The sequence below is a fragment of the Meles meles genome, chromosome 6 (assembly GCF_922984935.1).
Source record: "Meles meles chromosome 6, mMelMel3.1 paternal haplotype, whole genome shotgun sequence".
NCBI classification, from domain to species: Eukaryota; Metazoa; Chordata; class Mammalia; order Carnivora; family Mustelidae; genus Meles; species Meles meles.
In genome coordinates, this window is record NC_060071.1 from 91,155,051 (window position 1) to 91,172,429 (window position 17,379).

At 35.6% G+C, this 17,379-nt stretch overlaps 1 protein-coding gene across 1 annotated transcript in view; it reads left to right on the forward strand.

Moving 5' to 3' along the window:
* Window positions 1-16,910, forward strand: part of TTC6 (tetratricopeptide repeat domain 6) — a 213,666-nt gene extending 196,756 nt beyond the window's left edge. The window contains exons 27-31 of the mRNA XM_046007869.1: window positions 3,811-4,021; window positions 6,808-6,960; window positions 7,724-7,894; window positions 16,105-16,330; window positions 16,774-16,910. Of these exons, the coding sequence (XP_045863825.1) occupies window positions 3,811-4,021; window positions 6,808-6,960; window positions 7,724-7,894; window positions 16,105-16,330; window positions 16,774-16,910 (898 nt within the window). The remainder of the gene's footprint in view (window positions 1-3,810; window positions 4,022-6,807; window positions 6,961-7,723; window positions 7,895-16,104; window positions 16,331-16,773) is intronic.
* The last annotated feature ends 469 nt before the right edge of the window (window positions 16,911-17,379 follow it).

Here is a 17,379-nt window from a genome sequence, read left to right on the forward strand (position 1 = left end):
ATTTTTAATTTCCTTCTGGGTATGAGTGGGGCAATGCGTTTGATGCAGCTGGATGTCAATATACTAGAAACATTTCAATGATATATAAGAAAACTATGAGAGAACTGAGATTGCTGTGGAAATTTCAGTTGACTTAATCACCATAGGTATGCATGATAAGTAAATAATTTGCTGCTACCCATAGATATACTGAGCACAACAACCTATCGGCTAAATGAATTTCATACAGAATCACTGCTGTCTAATTATTCCTGATAAAGAATTTGTTATCCAAAGTAATCTTGAGAAAGAGGAACAAAGCTGGAGGTATCACCATCCCAGATTTCAAACTATACTATAAAACTGTAGTAATAAAAATAGTATGGTACTAGCACAGAAGTAGACACATAGATGAACGGAACAGGATAGAGAACCCAGAAAGAAATTCATGTTTGTATGATCAATTAATCTACACAAAAGAGGCAAAAATGTACAATGGGGGAAACGACAGTCTGTTTTTGAGACAGATTCTCATAAATGCTGTTGGAAAAACTAGACAGCTAATGCGGAATAATGAAACTGGACTACTTTATTACACATACACAAAAAGGAACTCAAAATAGGTTAAAACCTAAATGTGAGACCTGAAACTATGAAAGTCCCAAAAGAAAACATAGGCCATAATCTCCTGGACACCAACCTTGTGACTTTTTTTTTTTTTTTTTTTGGAAATGTCTCCTCAGGCAAGGGAAACAAAGGCAGAAACAAACTATGAGGAATACACCAAAATAAAAAGTTTTGCACAGCAAAGGAAACTATGAACAAAAAGAAAAGGCAACCTATTGAATGGGAGAAGATATTTGCAAATGATATATCTGACAAGGGGTTAATATCTAAAATATGTAAAGAATTTATACAACTCAACACCAACCCCCCAATAACTGGATTAAAATGGGCAGAGAACTGGTATAGATATTTTTCCAAAGAAAACATACAGATGGCAACAGGTACATGAAAAGATGCTCAACATCACTGATCATCAAGGAAATGTAAATTAAAACCACAAGGAGAAATGACCTCATACAAGTCATCTTAATTGGTACCCAAAAAACAAGAAATAACAAGTGTTGGTGAAGATATGGAGAAAAGGGAATCTTCTGGTGCACTGTTGGAATGTAAACTGGTGCAACCAGTGTGAAAAACATTAAGGAGTTTCCTTAAAAAAACAAATACTGTATGATCCAGTAATTCCATTATTTTACCCAAGGAAAGTGAAAGCACTAATTTGAAAAGATCTATGCAACCATGTGTTTATTGTGGCATTATTTATAATAGTCAAGTTATGGAAGTAATACAAGTGCCCTTGGATAGATGAATGGGTAAAGATACAATACACACACCCAGACACACCCAGACACACACACACAAGCATGCACACAATGGAATTACTCAGCTATTAAAAAAAAAAAGATCTTGCCATTTGCAACAACATAAATGGACCTAGAGGATATTATGCTAAGTCCAATAGATCAGAGAAAGGAAAATATGTTATGATTTCACTTAAATGTGGAAATTGAAAAAACAAGACAAATGAGCAAACAAAACCAGAAACATCCTCATAAATACAGAGAACAGTTTGGTGGCTCCCAGTGAGGACAGGGCTGGGTAATGAGAGAAATAGGTGAAGGGGATTGAGAGGTATAGAGGAAAAGATCTCTGTAAACAGAGCACCTCCTCAGGCATTGTTACCCTTATTTAGTGAACTTTCATCTCTCCCCTAGTGCCAGTTATCAGGAGATAAGCACAATTTCATTCTAAGCTACTGAGGGAAATAAACCTGTGTTTTCTTAGTAACAATCCATAGAGAACTTAACAGATACAATTGGCGCATATATGTGAATGTTCACTTTCTTCCTGTCTGAATTATCAGAGGCCAAGTTTTCCTGGTATTTCACTGCTGTTTCTTGTACAGTTTTCTGGCAGAACACTTGATGCCCCACTTTTGGGTAGTGTTTGCCAAAACATGGAGTAAATATCGTAAGTACCTCAATTATTCTTCATGGCTTAGACAGGCATTAAAAGTATTCAATCACATTGTGAGATATTGGAGTGCTTTTCAATTTCAAAATGAGTTCTTTCTCAAACCTTCTGAATATGTCAAGGAGAAAGTCTCAGCTAAAAGCTAGTCTTTCTGTCTTTCCAACATTTTCTAAGAGATGGTCCAGCTCTCAGGTTCAGTTTTCTGCAGACTACTGTAGTATCCAACACCAATACTTGTTTATTTTTATGGTTGCTTTCTGTTTATGGTATGAAATAAATAATTCTATAGTTATGGGATTGAAATTGTTTTTTGTTGTTTTTTGAAATTAAGTAAAATGGTGATTTGACTTAAAGAAAAATATTTAGTAAATAATAGGATAGGTAGAACATAGGGGAACTGTCACCAAGGAGGGGCTGAAGTTTGGGAAACAGTACTTGAAGGAATATTCCTGAATAATATCTAGGAGATGACAGTCTCTAGAATAGTTTCCCTTGGTTCCATGTATTTTTTAAAGGAAAAATTAGTAAAGTAGTGATGCATCTTGTTAAATTTTGAAGCCTTTTTGAGAAAGTAATGAAGGGAGTAGGAGAAAGATGATAATCTTTATTGAGCATTTCTTTACTAAATGTTTTTCACACATGCACATTTGTTTCTCCTAACAACTTTGAACAATTAGTATTAATTTGCACATTCAGGTTTAGGTCTGAGCGTCACACCTTCCTTCTGACTACACTGTTGAGATATAAAATCTTGCGCTCCAACTGCAGGCATGGCAAAGGTGAAGAATGTGAGGTAGAGATGACTATGTGGAAAAACGTGAAGTTTGGAGTTATCGTTGACCCAAGTCTGAATCTTAGATATGTACTCTGCTGAGCCTCACTATGCCGTTTACCGTGTTATTTTCTATGTGCAAACTTTTCTGAGCCATTGTCTTTTAATATATAAAATGTAGAAAACTGACTAGCTTACAAATTGGGGGAGGGATTGAGTGAAATAACATAGTTACCGTAAAGCATTTAGCACAGTACCTGATAAGTCAGCAGTTACTCAATGTTAGCTCCCTCGTTCTAGTTTTTAAAAAAGATCCTAGATGTTCTCTGTGTCAGCTGAGACTGAATGTAATTATTAGATACACATACAAGATGGAAAAGTAACTCTCTCTGGCCATGAGCAAATGACTGATTTGTTCTCTAGCCCTCACCCCCCAAGAGAATATTAAGGATGAGAGATAGAGTTATCATTTAGTCACATCTATTTGTAACTTAATAAATCAAATGCATTTCCTTTTTTTCTTTTCTCCTTTCCTGGTGTCCACAAAAAGTGTTTGCCTTTATAAAAGATCTGAAGTAAGTCCTCCTATGTGATAAAAATTTGGTTCCTTTCATTGTATAAGGAAATATTAAATACATAAATGCATTTATTTTATTCTGATTTAAATAGTATATTTCATCAATAATAGCATATGTTTTTCTGTATTGACCACTGATAGCTGTTAAAAATAAGTTCAAGAATGCCATTCAGACATTTATAGTTCTGAAAAAAGAACTCTAAAATATCATCCCAACACATTCTGTTGTAAAAATGGCTCTTATCTCCCTCTTTCCTGTCACCAAAATCTTCAAAGATCCTGTCCGACTTTCTTAGGTTATATGAACTTACTTCCTATGATGGGTAATAAAAAAATGAAAGGTTTTTTTTTAGGGTCAAAGCAAATCTTCATGAATAAATTATGTATAGAAAAGTACTTAGAAAATTCACTAGAAAGCATCAATATTTTCATTTATTTTCAGAAATAAAGAGTTTGAAGAAGCTGTTGATTTCTTCACTTGGGCTCTTAAAATTAATCCATGTTTTCTGGATGCTTATGTTGGACGGGGAAATTCTTACATGGAATATGGTCATGAGAAAGCCACCAAACAAGCACAGAAGGACTTTCTGAAAGCACTGCATATTAATCCAACATATATAAAAGCCAGAATTAGCCTGGGTTATAACTTGCAGGTAACGTTATATAACAATATATTAGCCCATAAAAGCACCTTTTCGACAAGAGAAAGACTATATTTAGCCCTTTAGTGGTGATAGGGATATATATTCTTTCTTTGGTTGTGTGCATTTTACCTTTCCCTTACTATCAGTATCCAGATCAGAGCTTCCAAAAGGGTTTATTAGTTATAGGGAGCCTGCCTGGGGACCACATCCAAGGACCTGAGCTACTAGTGAAGTGTGGACCCTTTGAACCCGAATTTTCTTAATGCTTTACCTGACCCCCACACTTACAGTCAACTTTTGAAATTTGCCTGATGAGTTTCACATACGAGAATGTGGCTAACATTTGTTTCACTAACTTATACTTGGGCCGCATAGGTATTGTCCTGTTGAATTAATGACAAGCTAGAGAGAATAAACACTGTACAAAAGTTCTGAAGTGGATTTTAGCCATGCACGGGGTCAGACAACCACTGTACAGGGATTTAGGTCATCTTCCAAATGGCAGGGAGCCCATCCTGGGAAGGCAAGAGACCCGGTGTTTGTCCTTTCAGCAACACGGGAGAGCATTAGTCTGTTACCAAGTAGGTCTCTGGAACACTCTGACCTGACACATGCACTCACCAACCTATTTGCATTAATAAAATTGTAGTGACATTCTTGGAATAAAGTGCTAAGTGTGTTATATTTTCCGTGAAGAGGAACTGAACGATTTTAAATCTTCTTCTTTTTTTAATATTTAAAATTTTAAACAATGGGCAAAAAAAGTGCTCAAATTATTATAATCTGCAGAAATTTTTGTTAATAATCTGCATTTGAAGTTGATTTTTTTAAAATTTGAATATGAGTTTGGCTGATCCAATAATATTGGAGGTGATTTTTAGAATTGGTGGTTAGAATGAGGTATGCCCAAGAACTCATTAATAAGGGAAACAATTTGATTGCCCTCTGAGACTTAAGCATAAAATTAGACATTATTGGATCACAGTGGAAAATTATAAAGTCAATTGGAAGAGACAGGATGAATCCCAAAGCTGTAAGAGCTAACTGCAATCCAATGAAATGTGTTAACATCATCATTCATTGCATTCAGTAGGCATTTTACTGATCCCCTAAGATAGGGGCCTAGGGATACAGCAGTGAACCAAATATACTTAGTTCTTAAAGAGTTTACTACTTAGTAGAGAGATGAGTATCAAGCAATCATATGAAGTTATTTAATTATACTCATGATACAAAGGAAAAGGATGGGTTTTAGAACAACTTATAACAAGGAAACTTAGATTTGTTTAAGGGGAAGAGAGAACTTTTTGAGAAATTAACATTTAAATTGAGTGTGAAAGACTGGTAATCAGTCAGACTTAAGAGTTGAGGCTAGGACACAGTGAACAACCCATTCGAATGTCTTATGAAAGAGACAGAGGACCCAAATGTTGGAGTGTTATGGACAAGAAGGGAGTGTTGTAGGACAGGCTAGAAAGTGGAAAATGACTGGAGGTGAAGGCTTTGCAGGCTGTTAGAAATGTCAGTATAATTAACCAAAGCAATGACATCAGATTTTTGTTTTATGAAGATGTCATTTGGTATGTATCAACCTGAAAGAAGACTGAGAAACAGTTAGGAAGAAGGATTGAATCAGAAAAGAAAGGACTGAGAAAAGAGAGTTAGGTTCATCCAAGTTCTGCCCAAGGGAAAGAATAACCATTTGTTCAACAAATTCTTACAGATGTCCCTACTATGTACCTCGCACTAGCGATATTGAGGTTAGCCAAAAAGGATTTCAGGAACAGATGACAGATATCCCATTGTGAGGCTGTTTGCAGCTTAATATTCTTATATTTCTTGTTTCTCCACTGAATTTCTTATGGCAGTGTTGATTTTCACGTAATTCCCCCAGAGGGAGAAGATTTGCCAGTTAAAGAACAGTGTGTAGTTATCTTACTAGTTTTATGCAAGAGTCACTGGGCTCAGTTTGGTTAATGTGAGTCAGCTTCTCAGCTTCTGAGATTCTGGTAGGTTGGATTTTTAGCCTATACATATAAAGGACAGACTCCGGACTCAGTGCATTTATCAACTTACTACCTTACACTGATGAGGTATTTAGTTGCTAGCTGGTCTTCTCTAGGAAATACTCAGATACCTTTCAATGAACAGTGCCCCTCTCCTAACTTTTTTCTTGTTTTTCGGTTGGTGCTAAGGTTTGTATAAACAGAAACTTGGAAGATTTAAATGCATTTTCCATGGACTATGTATAGGTACCCTAAAATCTCAGATGCTGGTACAGTTTATCAAAATAGGTTTCATACCATTATTTTTTTCTCTTATTTATTAAGCACATTTATTTTATTATATTCCATATATATATATATATAAACATTATATATGTATATAAAATGTTTAACTGGAGATTCAATGCCAGGCAATAAATACAATCTCTACCTATGTGCATGGAGTTCAGTGCAAGCTTTGTGGTGATGATTGTCAGAAGCATCGGTGTTTCATATAGTGGCCATGACTTTATGGTGGCCATGATTTTATGTTGTCCAAGACTGGCATAAGAGATGACTCTGACAATTAGATTTATTTCAATTAATTAAAATGTTAGCATAAATACTCAGAGGTAATTTAGTCAATTGAATGCACTCAGAGTACCGTCTACTTCCTTGTTTAAAATAGGTTAGATTTAGCACAATATAAATTTACCCTTACTAAAGGCTTTATTTGATTAGGTTAGAACCATAAACATTTACTATGTTATGGACAATTTCCTACTTCATGTAAATGAAAAATTTTTCTAGGCCCAAGGAAAATTCCAGAAAGCTTGGAATCACTTTACCATTGCCATAGAAGTTGATCCAAAATGCTACTTAGCCTATGAAGGAAGAGCCATGGTCTGTCTTCAGATGGGTAATAATTTTGCTGCAATTCAAGACATTAATGCTGCCATAAAGGTAAAAATCCCTTTAGATGATATTATCATTAGCATCAATTAACACCATTAATGAATAGCATCATGTAAGTTCTCTGTAACTTTTTAAAGTAACTTGTAGGGAAAATAATATTGGTATTTTTTCCAGGAGATTCCCAGAATAAATAATTTTTATGGCTTGCCAATTTTATAACCTAAGTACATTTAAAATCCAAAATACAAACTCATGATAAATGTTGATTCTTCTCAATAAATGTAATTTATAGTTTCATGGGACATCAATATTATTTTGTCATAAAAATGAATGCAAAACAAAAGAGCCTCAGATTTTGTATATAGTGATAGAAAACCTTTTCTTCTAGCTTTTGGATTCTGTTTCTGTATAAATAGGCAGATTTTGTAATTGCTAGTTGCCAAAGAAAAGAAAAGAATGGAAAGATAATTGCCACTACCGAGGACAAATAAGCACGTTAACTATTTAATTTATTCTCTAGTATAACGGAGTCAAACAGATAAGCTTCCTCCAACCACGTCTATCCTTTGGAAAGGACCTGAGGATAGCAGTAAGATTATTTGTTTTATTGCAACCAGATCAACAAAGGGTTGACACTGAATCAACTTCACACCAAGCCCTTTCTCAAAATATTTGCTCTAATGGGGTTTCACCAGCACTATAAAATTACTCGTTTCCTACAAGTAGATTTCATAACATTCATTTTTACAGACATGAAATTGGAGATAAATACTGTTCCTAGATGCTAAATACTCATACTATTATATTGCAGATCAATACTACAGCAGAATTCTTAACAAATCGTGGTGTGATTCATGAGTTTATGGGTCAAAAACAGAATGCAATGAGAGACTATCAAGCAGCAATTTCTCTAAACCCCACGTATTCACTGGCCTACTTTAATGCAGGAAATATCTATTTTCACCACAGGCAGTTTTCCCAGGTAATGTGTCTTCCTTAACATTTTCTTTTTGACACTAAATGATTTCTTTGTTACATATAATTTCCAAAAAGCAATCCTTAACATCACAGGCTAATCATTTATTAGCTCTTTTTAACAAAGTTCTCTTTCCTAAGAATGTTTGTAATTATTTATTACATGTTCACATTTCTATGGATTTATTCTCCTCATTATCATCAACCATTCAACATTTGTCCAGTAAACATTGTTCTGGACTTTCCCCAAGTGTGGGCCATGGCCTTGCTGTCCATTATTGTCAGTTTCTGGACTAAAATTCTTTCTCTCTGTGCCCCCACTTAGACAAATCTCAGACTTCTTCAAGACTCTTTTTCATTGATGTGATTATCAAACTCATCTTAATTGTTAACATTCTTAAATTTTAGCCACATGAGCATTTGACTGAGAGTGAGGAGGTAAGGACATCAGTTCTGATTATATAACATCGTAATCTTTTCAGAATGTCTGAAATGAAAGTATTGGGTTATTAGATGATATTTCTTATATTTTGAATTTATTTTATTTGAGCTGTAATGCACTTACATAATTCAAACTCAACTTCAACTTTTTATTTATATTCACTCTTTTGTTCTTTATCTTCATCTGATCTCGCTCTTTGTCTATCCTTGAGTCAGAAGTTTAAATTTTTTTTTAAAGACTTATTTATTTATTTATTTGACCAACAGAAAGAGATCACAAGTAGGCAGAGAGGCAGGCAAAGGGTGGGGCGGGGGGGAAGCAGGCTTGCCACTGAGTGAAGAGCCCGATGTGGGGCTCAATCACAGGACCCTGGGATCATAACCTGAGCCAAAGGTAGGGGCTTTAACCCACTGAGCCACCCAGGCGCCCGAGTCAGAAGTTTAATTCATTTATTGTCATCCTTTAATTTGCACTGTGATGAGTGTTAAGTTTAGGCCATTTCCCTAATTACTGCTTCTAGCAGTATCATATGTACTTTGGTCTGTAATGTTTTTTATTTTTGTTTTCCTAAAATGTTACACATGAAATATTATTTCCCCTTTGACTGAAGAATAAATTAATAGGACACTGAAAATGTCCAGGTAGAAAGGCTTTACATTTTCTAATTTTGGAGTTTTTTGAGTTTTAATGTGTTCCTGTACATGCCAACTTAAAAAAAAAAAATAGGGCGCCTGGGTGGCTCAGTGGGTTAAGCCGCTGCCTACGGCTCAGGTCATGATCTCAGGGTCCTGGGATCGAGTCCCGCATCGGGCTCTCTGCTCGGCAGGGAGCCTGCTTTCCCCTCTCTCTCTGCCTGCCTCTCTGTCTACTTGTGATCTTTCTCTGTCAAATAAATAAATAAAATCTTAAAAAAAAAAATACTCCAGGGGAATTTTCAAAAAAAGAATTTCTACTATAAGGATATAGAGCTAAAAATATCCATATAAGATCTACCTTATAGGGGCGCCTGGGTGGCTCAGTGGGTTAAAGCCTCTGCCTTCAGCTCAGGTCATGATCTCAGGGTCCTGGGATCGAGCCCCATATAGGGCTCTCTGCTCCGCAGGGAGCCTGCTTCCTCCTCTCTCTCTCTGCCTGCCTCTCTGCCTAGTTGTGATTTCTCTCTGTCAAATAAATAAAATATTAAAAAAAAAAAAGATCTACCTTATAAATTATGTTTTTAATTTAGCCTATATCCATGCTTGTTTTCCATTTGGTTTATTTTGTAGTGGGAAAGGTTTAAATTAGTGTGCCCTCTATAATTTTCTTTACATCTCTTGTAATTTCTGCTTTATAAAAATTGCTGCAACATTATTATTTTATGTACAGATATTCAAACATATTACATATGCATTGTGAATACATATCAAATGCCCTCTGTTTCTTTAAAATGCTCTTAGGTATAAATTCACTTTCATCTGATACAAAGATCATAACCTCTGATTTCAAATGGTTTGCTTTTGCCTGGTATTCCTTTGCCCTTCCCTTTATTTTTAGTGTTCAGAATACTTTATTTCCAGCTTGTATCTCTTTTATACAGCATTTTGCTTTAGATGGCAATTTGAAAATACTTAGCTTTTAATAATAATAATAATAATAATAATAAAATTTTGGCATGGTTGATCTTAGTTCTGTTATTTAATGTCACAGTGTACTTATATTTGATGTATTTTTTTCTGTGGTTTACTTTATTTAATTATTTTAAGAGAGTTCTGATATTTAGGAAGGTTTATAGCTTTGTTTTAATGATTAACTTTATAAAAATACCTTTATACTCTTAGTTCCTTATTTCTTTAGATTTTCTATTACGAACAACAATAAAATCATCATTTAATCTTTTTGTCCCTTATTCCTCCCTTTCATCTGTTTGTTGATTTTAGTTAATAGTATTCTCTTTTCTAAAAAGTACTTATCTTTTTTTAGGGGCGCCTAGGTGGCTTAGTTGTTAAGCATCTGCCTTTGGCCAGGTCATGATCCCAGGGGGAGAACGGTGTCAGGCTCCATGCTCAGTGGGAAGCCTGCTTCTCCCTCTCCCACTCCCCATGCTTGTGTTCCCTCTCTTGCTGTCTCTCTCTGTCAAATAAATATACAAAATCTTAAAAAAATATATTTACATTTTTATTCTTAAATGTGTGTAAGCTTACAGTGTCAGTTAGTGCCAGCCTTCTACTCTGTCTCGACTCTCCCGTTTTGTTGTTTCATTATTCCTCTACCACCAAAGGACTTAATATTTGTATACCATTTTATTACCCTTATTTCACATGCTAGTCTTAGCTCTCCAGTTAAGTATATTCAGTTCTCATCACCAGGCTTTTTGCCAAAGTTTCCCTCCTGACCACTCATTTCTCAGTTGCCTAAAATTGGTCGTCTAACAGAGTCCTGAGAAAGGGCTCATGAGAACAATATTCCTTGATTTTTTTTTTTTTTAATGTTCATAGCTATTTGCCTGCAGTGTTTACAACTTGAGGCAGCTTGTCTGGGTTTAAAATTCTGACTCACTTTTTCTTTCCTTGAGTATCTTAAGTATTGTTTCACTATATTCTGGTGTATGTTGGTGTCAAAATATGATCTTTTTGTTGCAAACTTGACTTTCAATTCTTTTATCTGTGACTTCTTTTTGTCAAGATCATCAAAGATTTTTTTTTTAAGTAAAAAGTTTTGCCAAAGTACGTCATCGTACACAGTGTGCATTTTCAATATGTAGATTTCAGAAAAGTTTTGTTGAATTCAGTATAAAATTTTTTCGTTTCATTTTTCTCTTCATTGTGAATGAATGCCAATTATTATATCTAAGATGTCCTTTGACTTCTACGTACCAATTATTTTTTCTCATGTTTTTTATCTCTTAGTTTTTGTTTCATTTTCTTTGCCTTTTTCACATCTCTCTTCTAAATCTCTCCTGTGTGCTCTGAAATCTCTATTATCCCTTGTGGACTTTATAGATCAGGTTTCTTAAAAAAAATTTTTTTTTTTCTAGTTTCATCTCATTCCCATGTCAAACCTTCCTGGCCGCCTCATTTCTGATGAGATCCTTCATTACTGATTTATTTTTTCTTAAATGCAATTGTTCCTTTAACAATTTTTTTCTAGTTCATTTTGAAATGTTATGTTATAATTTTTATCTATGTTGTAGCAATACTTTTTTATCCGGTGAGTTTTTATTTTCTTTCCAAAAATTAAGCTAATATTTTTCATCCTTGTTTTTGCAATGAAGGCAGGCAAATTACTTTTCTGTTACATTTGATGAGATTTTGTTCCTTGTCAAATAGCAGAGATTCTTATGAGAAGCAGGGTGATGAGCCATGGTAACTCCAACTTGTGCTCCGTTTGATGTTATGGCAAAGGACTTTACAAAATGTCCTCTCTAGCCTAACTAGTCCGGGAAGGCTTCTACCACAAGCTCTGTGTTTTTCAGAACTTTCCACAATCCTGGCCTTCAAAGACAATGTACTCATTTTATTTTTATTTTTTAAGGATTTTATTTATTTATTTGACAGAGAAGGAGTGAGAGAGCACAAAGGTGGTGGGAGCAGCAGAGGGAGAGGGAGAACCAGGCTCCCTGCTGAGCAGAGAGCCCAGTGGAGGGCTTGATCTTAGGACCCTGGGTTCTGACCTGAGCTGAAGGCAGATGCTTAACTGACTGAGCCACCCAAGCACCACCCCTGATGTATGCATTTTAAAAAGGCTTGCCTTTTTTTTTTTTGCTTGCATTTTCTGAGACCTGTAACCTCTGTGTTCTCTTGTGCCACCAATACTGCCACCAGATCCCTTAATAAAATGATCCATTGCATCATCTTTATGTACCAAGAGGCTATTATTTTGCTGGAAAAGTTCAGCAAATACTTCCTTATACCACTTAGCTCTTTATTCCTTCAATCTCCATATATTAATGACGTACCTGCCCTGTATGAGGCATTAATAATACCCTGAGGGTATGGAGTTAAACAAGATAAGAAAGACTTTTTTTCCTGGTGGAACTTACTTCTTATTGGAGGAACAAATAGAAAATAAACAAGAAAATAGTAGTAGTGATGAAGATCGAAGGCAGTCTCACAGAAGCATTGTTCTATCATTGTGAGCATATGTGCGGGACTGAGACTGAGATTGCCTGGATAGGCAAGTATAGGTGGAGAGAAGCGGTTTAAGGAGCAAGCTCTGGGGGTAACACCAATGTTTAAGAGTGAAACAGAGAGGAGATGCCAGAGAGTAGACTGAAAAGAGAGCATCCAGCCAGGTTGATGGGAAGAAAAGCAGGACAGTATGATAATACCTTGAGAATAATGTGCTTTAAGAAGGGAAAAGTGTCCTGTGTCAAGTGCTGCTGGGAGAAGTCAAGGAAGTGGATATTGGAGGAAGTCACTGATAATTTTGGCAAGAACATTTTTGCGGCCACAGTGAATCAGAGACTTAGACAGGTAAAGGTTGTGGAGGAAATATGAGGTGAAGAATTAAGCAGTTCAACTGGTCAGGAAGTCCTGTGAAGAGAAGTCATGAAATGAGAAGTAGTGAAATGAGGTAGAGTGTGGTAAGAAGTTCTCTTAATTTTGTAAATATGAAGGATAGTGATTCATGCTCCTATATTAATAAAAAATGTAGTAGAAAAGAAGAAATTGTTGGGGCAGAAGAAAGTGGCAGGGATGATTAGGATCAAAATCTTTGAGAACTGAGGTTAAAGTTTGGAAGTTCCTGGGGTGGCCTTTGAAAGGAGCAGGGTGCGTTATCGATTACACCATGAGGGAAGGCAGAGACTTGGGGCACAGTTGAATGCAGACAGACCTCTTTTTGGAGAAAATGGCTTCTGTCCCCTGCTCCCCACCTCCTCAACCTTTGTTTCTAACTGTTCTGGAAGGAAGATTTAGGGGCAGGAAGAAGGGTCCCTCAATACATCAAAAAATCTCTAAAGTGTTCAAACCTAGATATGTTCTGGTTTCTTTCAGCATTAGTTAGTGACAATAATTTTTTTTAGCCCACTTTTTTTTTTTAAAGATTTTATTTATTTATTTTTTGACAGAGACAGAGATCACAAGTAGGCAGAGAGGCAGGCAGAGAGAGAAGGAAGCAGGCTCCCCACTGAGCAGAGAGCCCGATGCGGGGCTCGATCCCAGGACCCTGGGATCATGACCTGAGCTGAAGGCAGAGGCTTTAACCCACTGAGCCACCCAGGCGCCCCGGTGACAATAATTTTTTTAAAATTTTTAATTTATTTTTTATTTTTTTATAAACATATAACGTATTTTTATCCCCAGGGGTACAGGTTTGTGAATCGCCAGGTTTACACACTTCACAGCACTCTCCTTAGCACATACCCTCCCCAATGAGTGACAATAATTTTAAATCACTTTTGGATGAGCCACGTGCATGCATCATGATCTATGGGTGACTTTAAAAAGATAACTGGATCTGATTTTTAATTAATTACAGATATTAGGGCACTAGACCAATTGTTAAAAATCAAGACCATCATTGTGGTAGGTGTCTTTGGACTTCAACTGCTTCACAGCCATTACTCCTATACTTCAAGTTACTTCATGAAATGGATAGGCTTCTATTTTCTCAGCAATATATTTTGGAAGCTGTAAGAGAAACTTACATTGTTCACAGGCACATTATTGTGCGTTACTGAATTCTTTTATCTTAGCTGAGGTAGGCATTTACTCCTACCTGATTGAAGTCCTGGTTTTGTGATGTAGAATAGTGTGGCCTTTATTGATCATTTACTGATTCTTAAAATGAAGCCTAAATTACTTTTTTAAAAAGTCTTGGCCCTGCTTGGAGTCATTTCCTTGCCTCATTTCTGATGATTTTGAGTCCAGTCTTCTGTCTGCGAGTGAATTCTCTTTAAGCCCTTCACAGAAGGATGTCAATTCTGCCATCCTCTTAACAGATCCTTCTACTGCACTTCGCTGGCGCATCGAATAGTTCCATCCAAAAATAAGATGGGTTACACAATCTTGAACGAATTGCCTCTTGAAAGTCAGAGGCAGCAAAATTCATGGAGAATTGCCTTGGGATAGATGGATATTTTGTATATACTTCACATAATAACCTCACTTAATCCTAAAAGCAAAACTGGAAGTAGAATTCTAGTTGTTACTTCCATTTTACAGACAGGAAAACTGGTGACAAAAAGTGCTTTATCTACTCACCCAAGGCATAGAGATGACAAGTGGTAGAGCCAGGATTTGAACCTAGAAATCTAGCTCTGTGGTTTGAGCTCTTGGCCACTATGCTACCAGTGTTCCATTTCACTCATGATGGAAGTGAATTGAAGTCAGATCCCTGGGAAACAGAGAGAAAAATAGTTCAGTGATGGAGACAGAGAAAACGATAGATAGGTAAGAGAAAACCAGAGAGATGCTCTGTCCCAAGGACAGAGAATTTTACAAAGGAAGGAGAGATCAAGAGTGCCCATGCCACAGAAATGTCCTGAAAGTAAAGAACTAGAAAATGTCCATTGGGCTTGAGGACATCTGCAGCCTTAGCAAGAGTGGAACTCACAAAATAGGGGAAGATAGATAGAAGCAAGACTGTGGTGTGTTGGGAAAAACTGAATGGCAAAAAATTATAGAGCACCCTGTATTGTTAAAAATGACTTTTCCTTTAAGTGAAGTAAATTTTAAAGTAGGAACCAAATTTTTACCCTCATGGAATTAGAGAAGGGATGTCTAGTTGGATGTCCAAGCCGCATCTGAAGCTATTTGTGGTGAAAGACCATTTAAAAATTTCTAACTTATTATTCATCAATATTTTGCTAAAACACAATATAAACAAGTTATTAGAAATATGTTCATGTCCTGGAATGTCATAACTATGTCAAAGTGCTATAAAAGTTACTAATGGTTTACTCGTAGTTTCTGTACTTAATCTCTTTACAGAGCTGTAGGAAATGATTTCTCAGACTAAGACCCCAAAACCAATCTACAGACCACACTTGAAAGGGTTCGTTTCAGCTTGATGATGAGTAAAGAATAATCTAGAGTCTTCAATCTTGACAAGTTGATTTTTTCCCTCACTCTTCCTTCTTCATAACTTTCATAGTATCACTAAGTTTTTATCCCTTTTTGGTATGGGTTAGAATCTTTAAAAAAATTTTTTTCATTGTGTTATATTAGTCACCATAAAATACATCATTAGTTTTTGATGCAGTGTTCCAAGTTTCATTGTTTACGTACAACGCCCAGTGCTCCATGGCGGGGGGGGTGGGGAGGTGGGTGAGCCTTGTGGCATGGTTTAGAATCTTATTTGGAGAATTCATTTACCTTTTTAGCTCTTAGATACTCTGCTTGTATAAGAAAAATGTTAATTTTCTAACATTTTATCATGTTGTGACCTTTTCCGATTTATATTTTACCTTTTTCTGGTACTGTGTAAAGGTGTGGGACTTGAGGGGTAAGTAGAAGAGCATTTCACCTCAGTAAGGAGTAGTATTTTATCACTGACATTATTGAGATTTGACAATACATGGTGATAACAAAAAGCAAACTGACTTTTGGCTGGACACATTTTAGATGAAATATTTGCCCAGCTAATGTGTGTCCAGTTCCAGGGAAATAGAACCACAGGCACACAAAGAAAAATAAAGAAAAGAAAGAAGAAAGAAAGAAAGAAAGAAAGAAAGAAAGAAGTTCAAATACACTTTAAATTTAACCAGTTTTATATGTGAAGCAAAAGTGCTTCAGATCTCTATATAGCTGCCAATTAAAATATATTCAACTTATCATCATCTTCACATTTTATAGGCCAGTGACTACTTCTCAAAAGCTTTAAGGTTTGATCCAGAAAATGAATATGCTACCATGAATCGAGCTATTGCAAATACAATATTAGAGAGATACAAAGAAGCCAAAGAAGATTTTGCATATGTGGTTGAAAGCTGTCCCTTCTGGGCTGCAGTATATTTTAACAGAGCGCACTTCTACTGTTGTTTAAAGCAATATGAACTAGCTGAGGAAGACCTAAGTCAAGGTATTTTGTTTTATAATTTTGGGGCGAAATCACAGTGGTTGATATATTTGTTTTTAGACAATAAAAGAAGAAAATCACCAGGTCTGTCTGTCTAGGTAAGCTTACATAAGAATTAATGCTTTTAAATATCTTATCTTTAATGCCATCAATATAGATTCCTTTATGGAATAACTTAAAGTGTGGATAAGCTGAGATACAGAAAATCATCAGGGAAACTGGACATAAACAATGCCAGCCGTCCAAGGAAAGACATTGTACTGTTCCTCAAGTTAGTTTTCTTAGAAAGGTTTCATATTTAATTTTAGTAAATAATCATTTACATTGGAAGAAAAATGCTCTCAAATAAGCAGTGCTAAAGTTCTTAGAAAATTTTTATTTTTAAAATAGGGGACTATTTTCCAGTGTCATCATAAAACATATCTTGAAATGTTTTCCTTTTACAGCTCTGTCTTTGACGCCTGATGATGCTCTAGTGTATAAACTTAGAGCTGAGGTTCGTGGTAAAATAGGTCTGATTGAGGAAGCTGTGGCTGACTATATTCAAGCACTCAACCTTCAAGAATGTGCCTCAGGAACATGATTACAAGGACCATGGTTTCCGTAGCAATCTACACAGCCCTTCTTCCTGAAATTGAAACTTATTTGTTGTTTCAAAGGTTGCACTATTTTCATTATTGCATTCATTATGTTTTCTTATCTATATAACCCTTTAATTCATTTTAACAATATATTTACATATTAATTCTAAGACTTCTAGATCATTTTCTGCACATTTGAAAAAACTAATGACTGAATTTCTTCATGAGGTGCAGAATTCAAATGCGAATGTTTCTTTGGGAATATTAACATTTAAACTGTTTTCTTTAAAGTAAAATAATTCCTTTTGAAACACTATAATCTTCATGATTATAGAAAAAGTGTCATTGAGCTTTTCATCAATACCTGCTCATGATGTAGTCGCCTGTATCCAGGTTTAAAAAAAATAAATGCAGAGCTTATGGCTATAAAGAAATTAAGTACATTTCTTCTCCCTGTAAACAATGTCTACA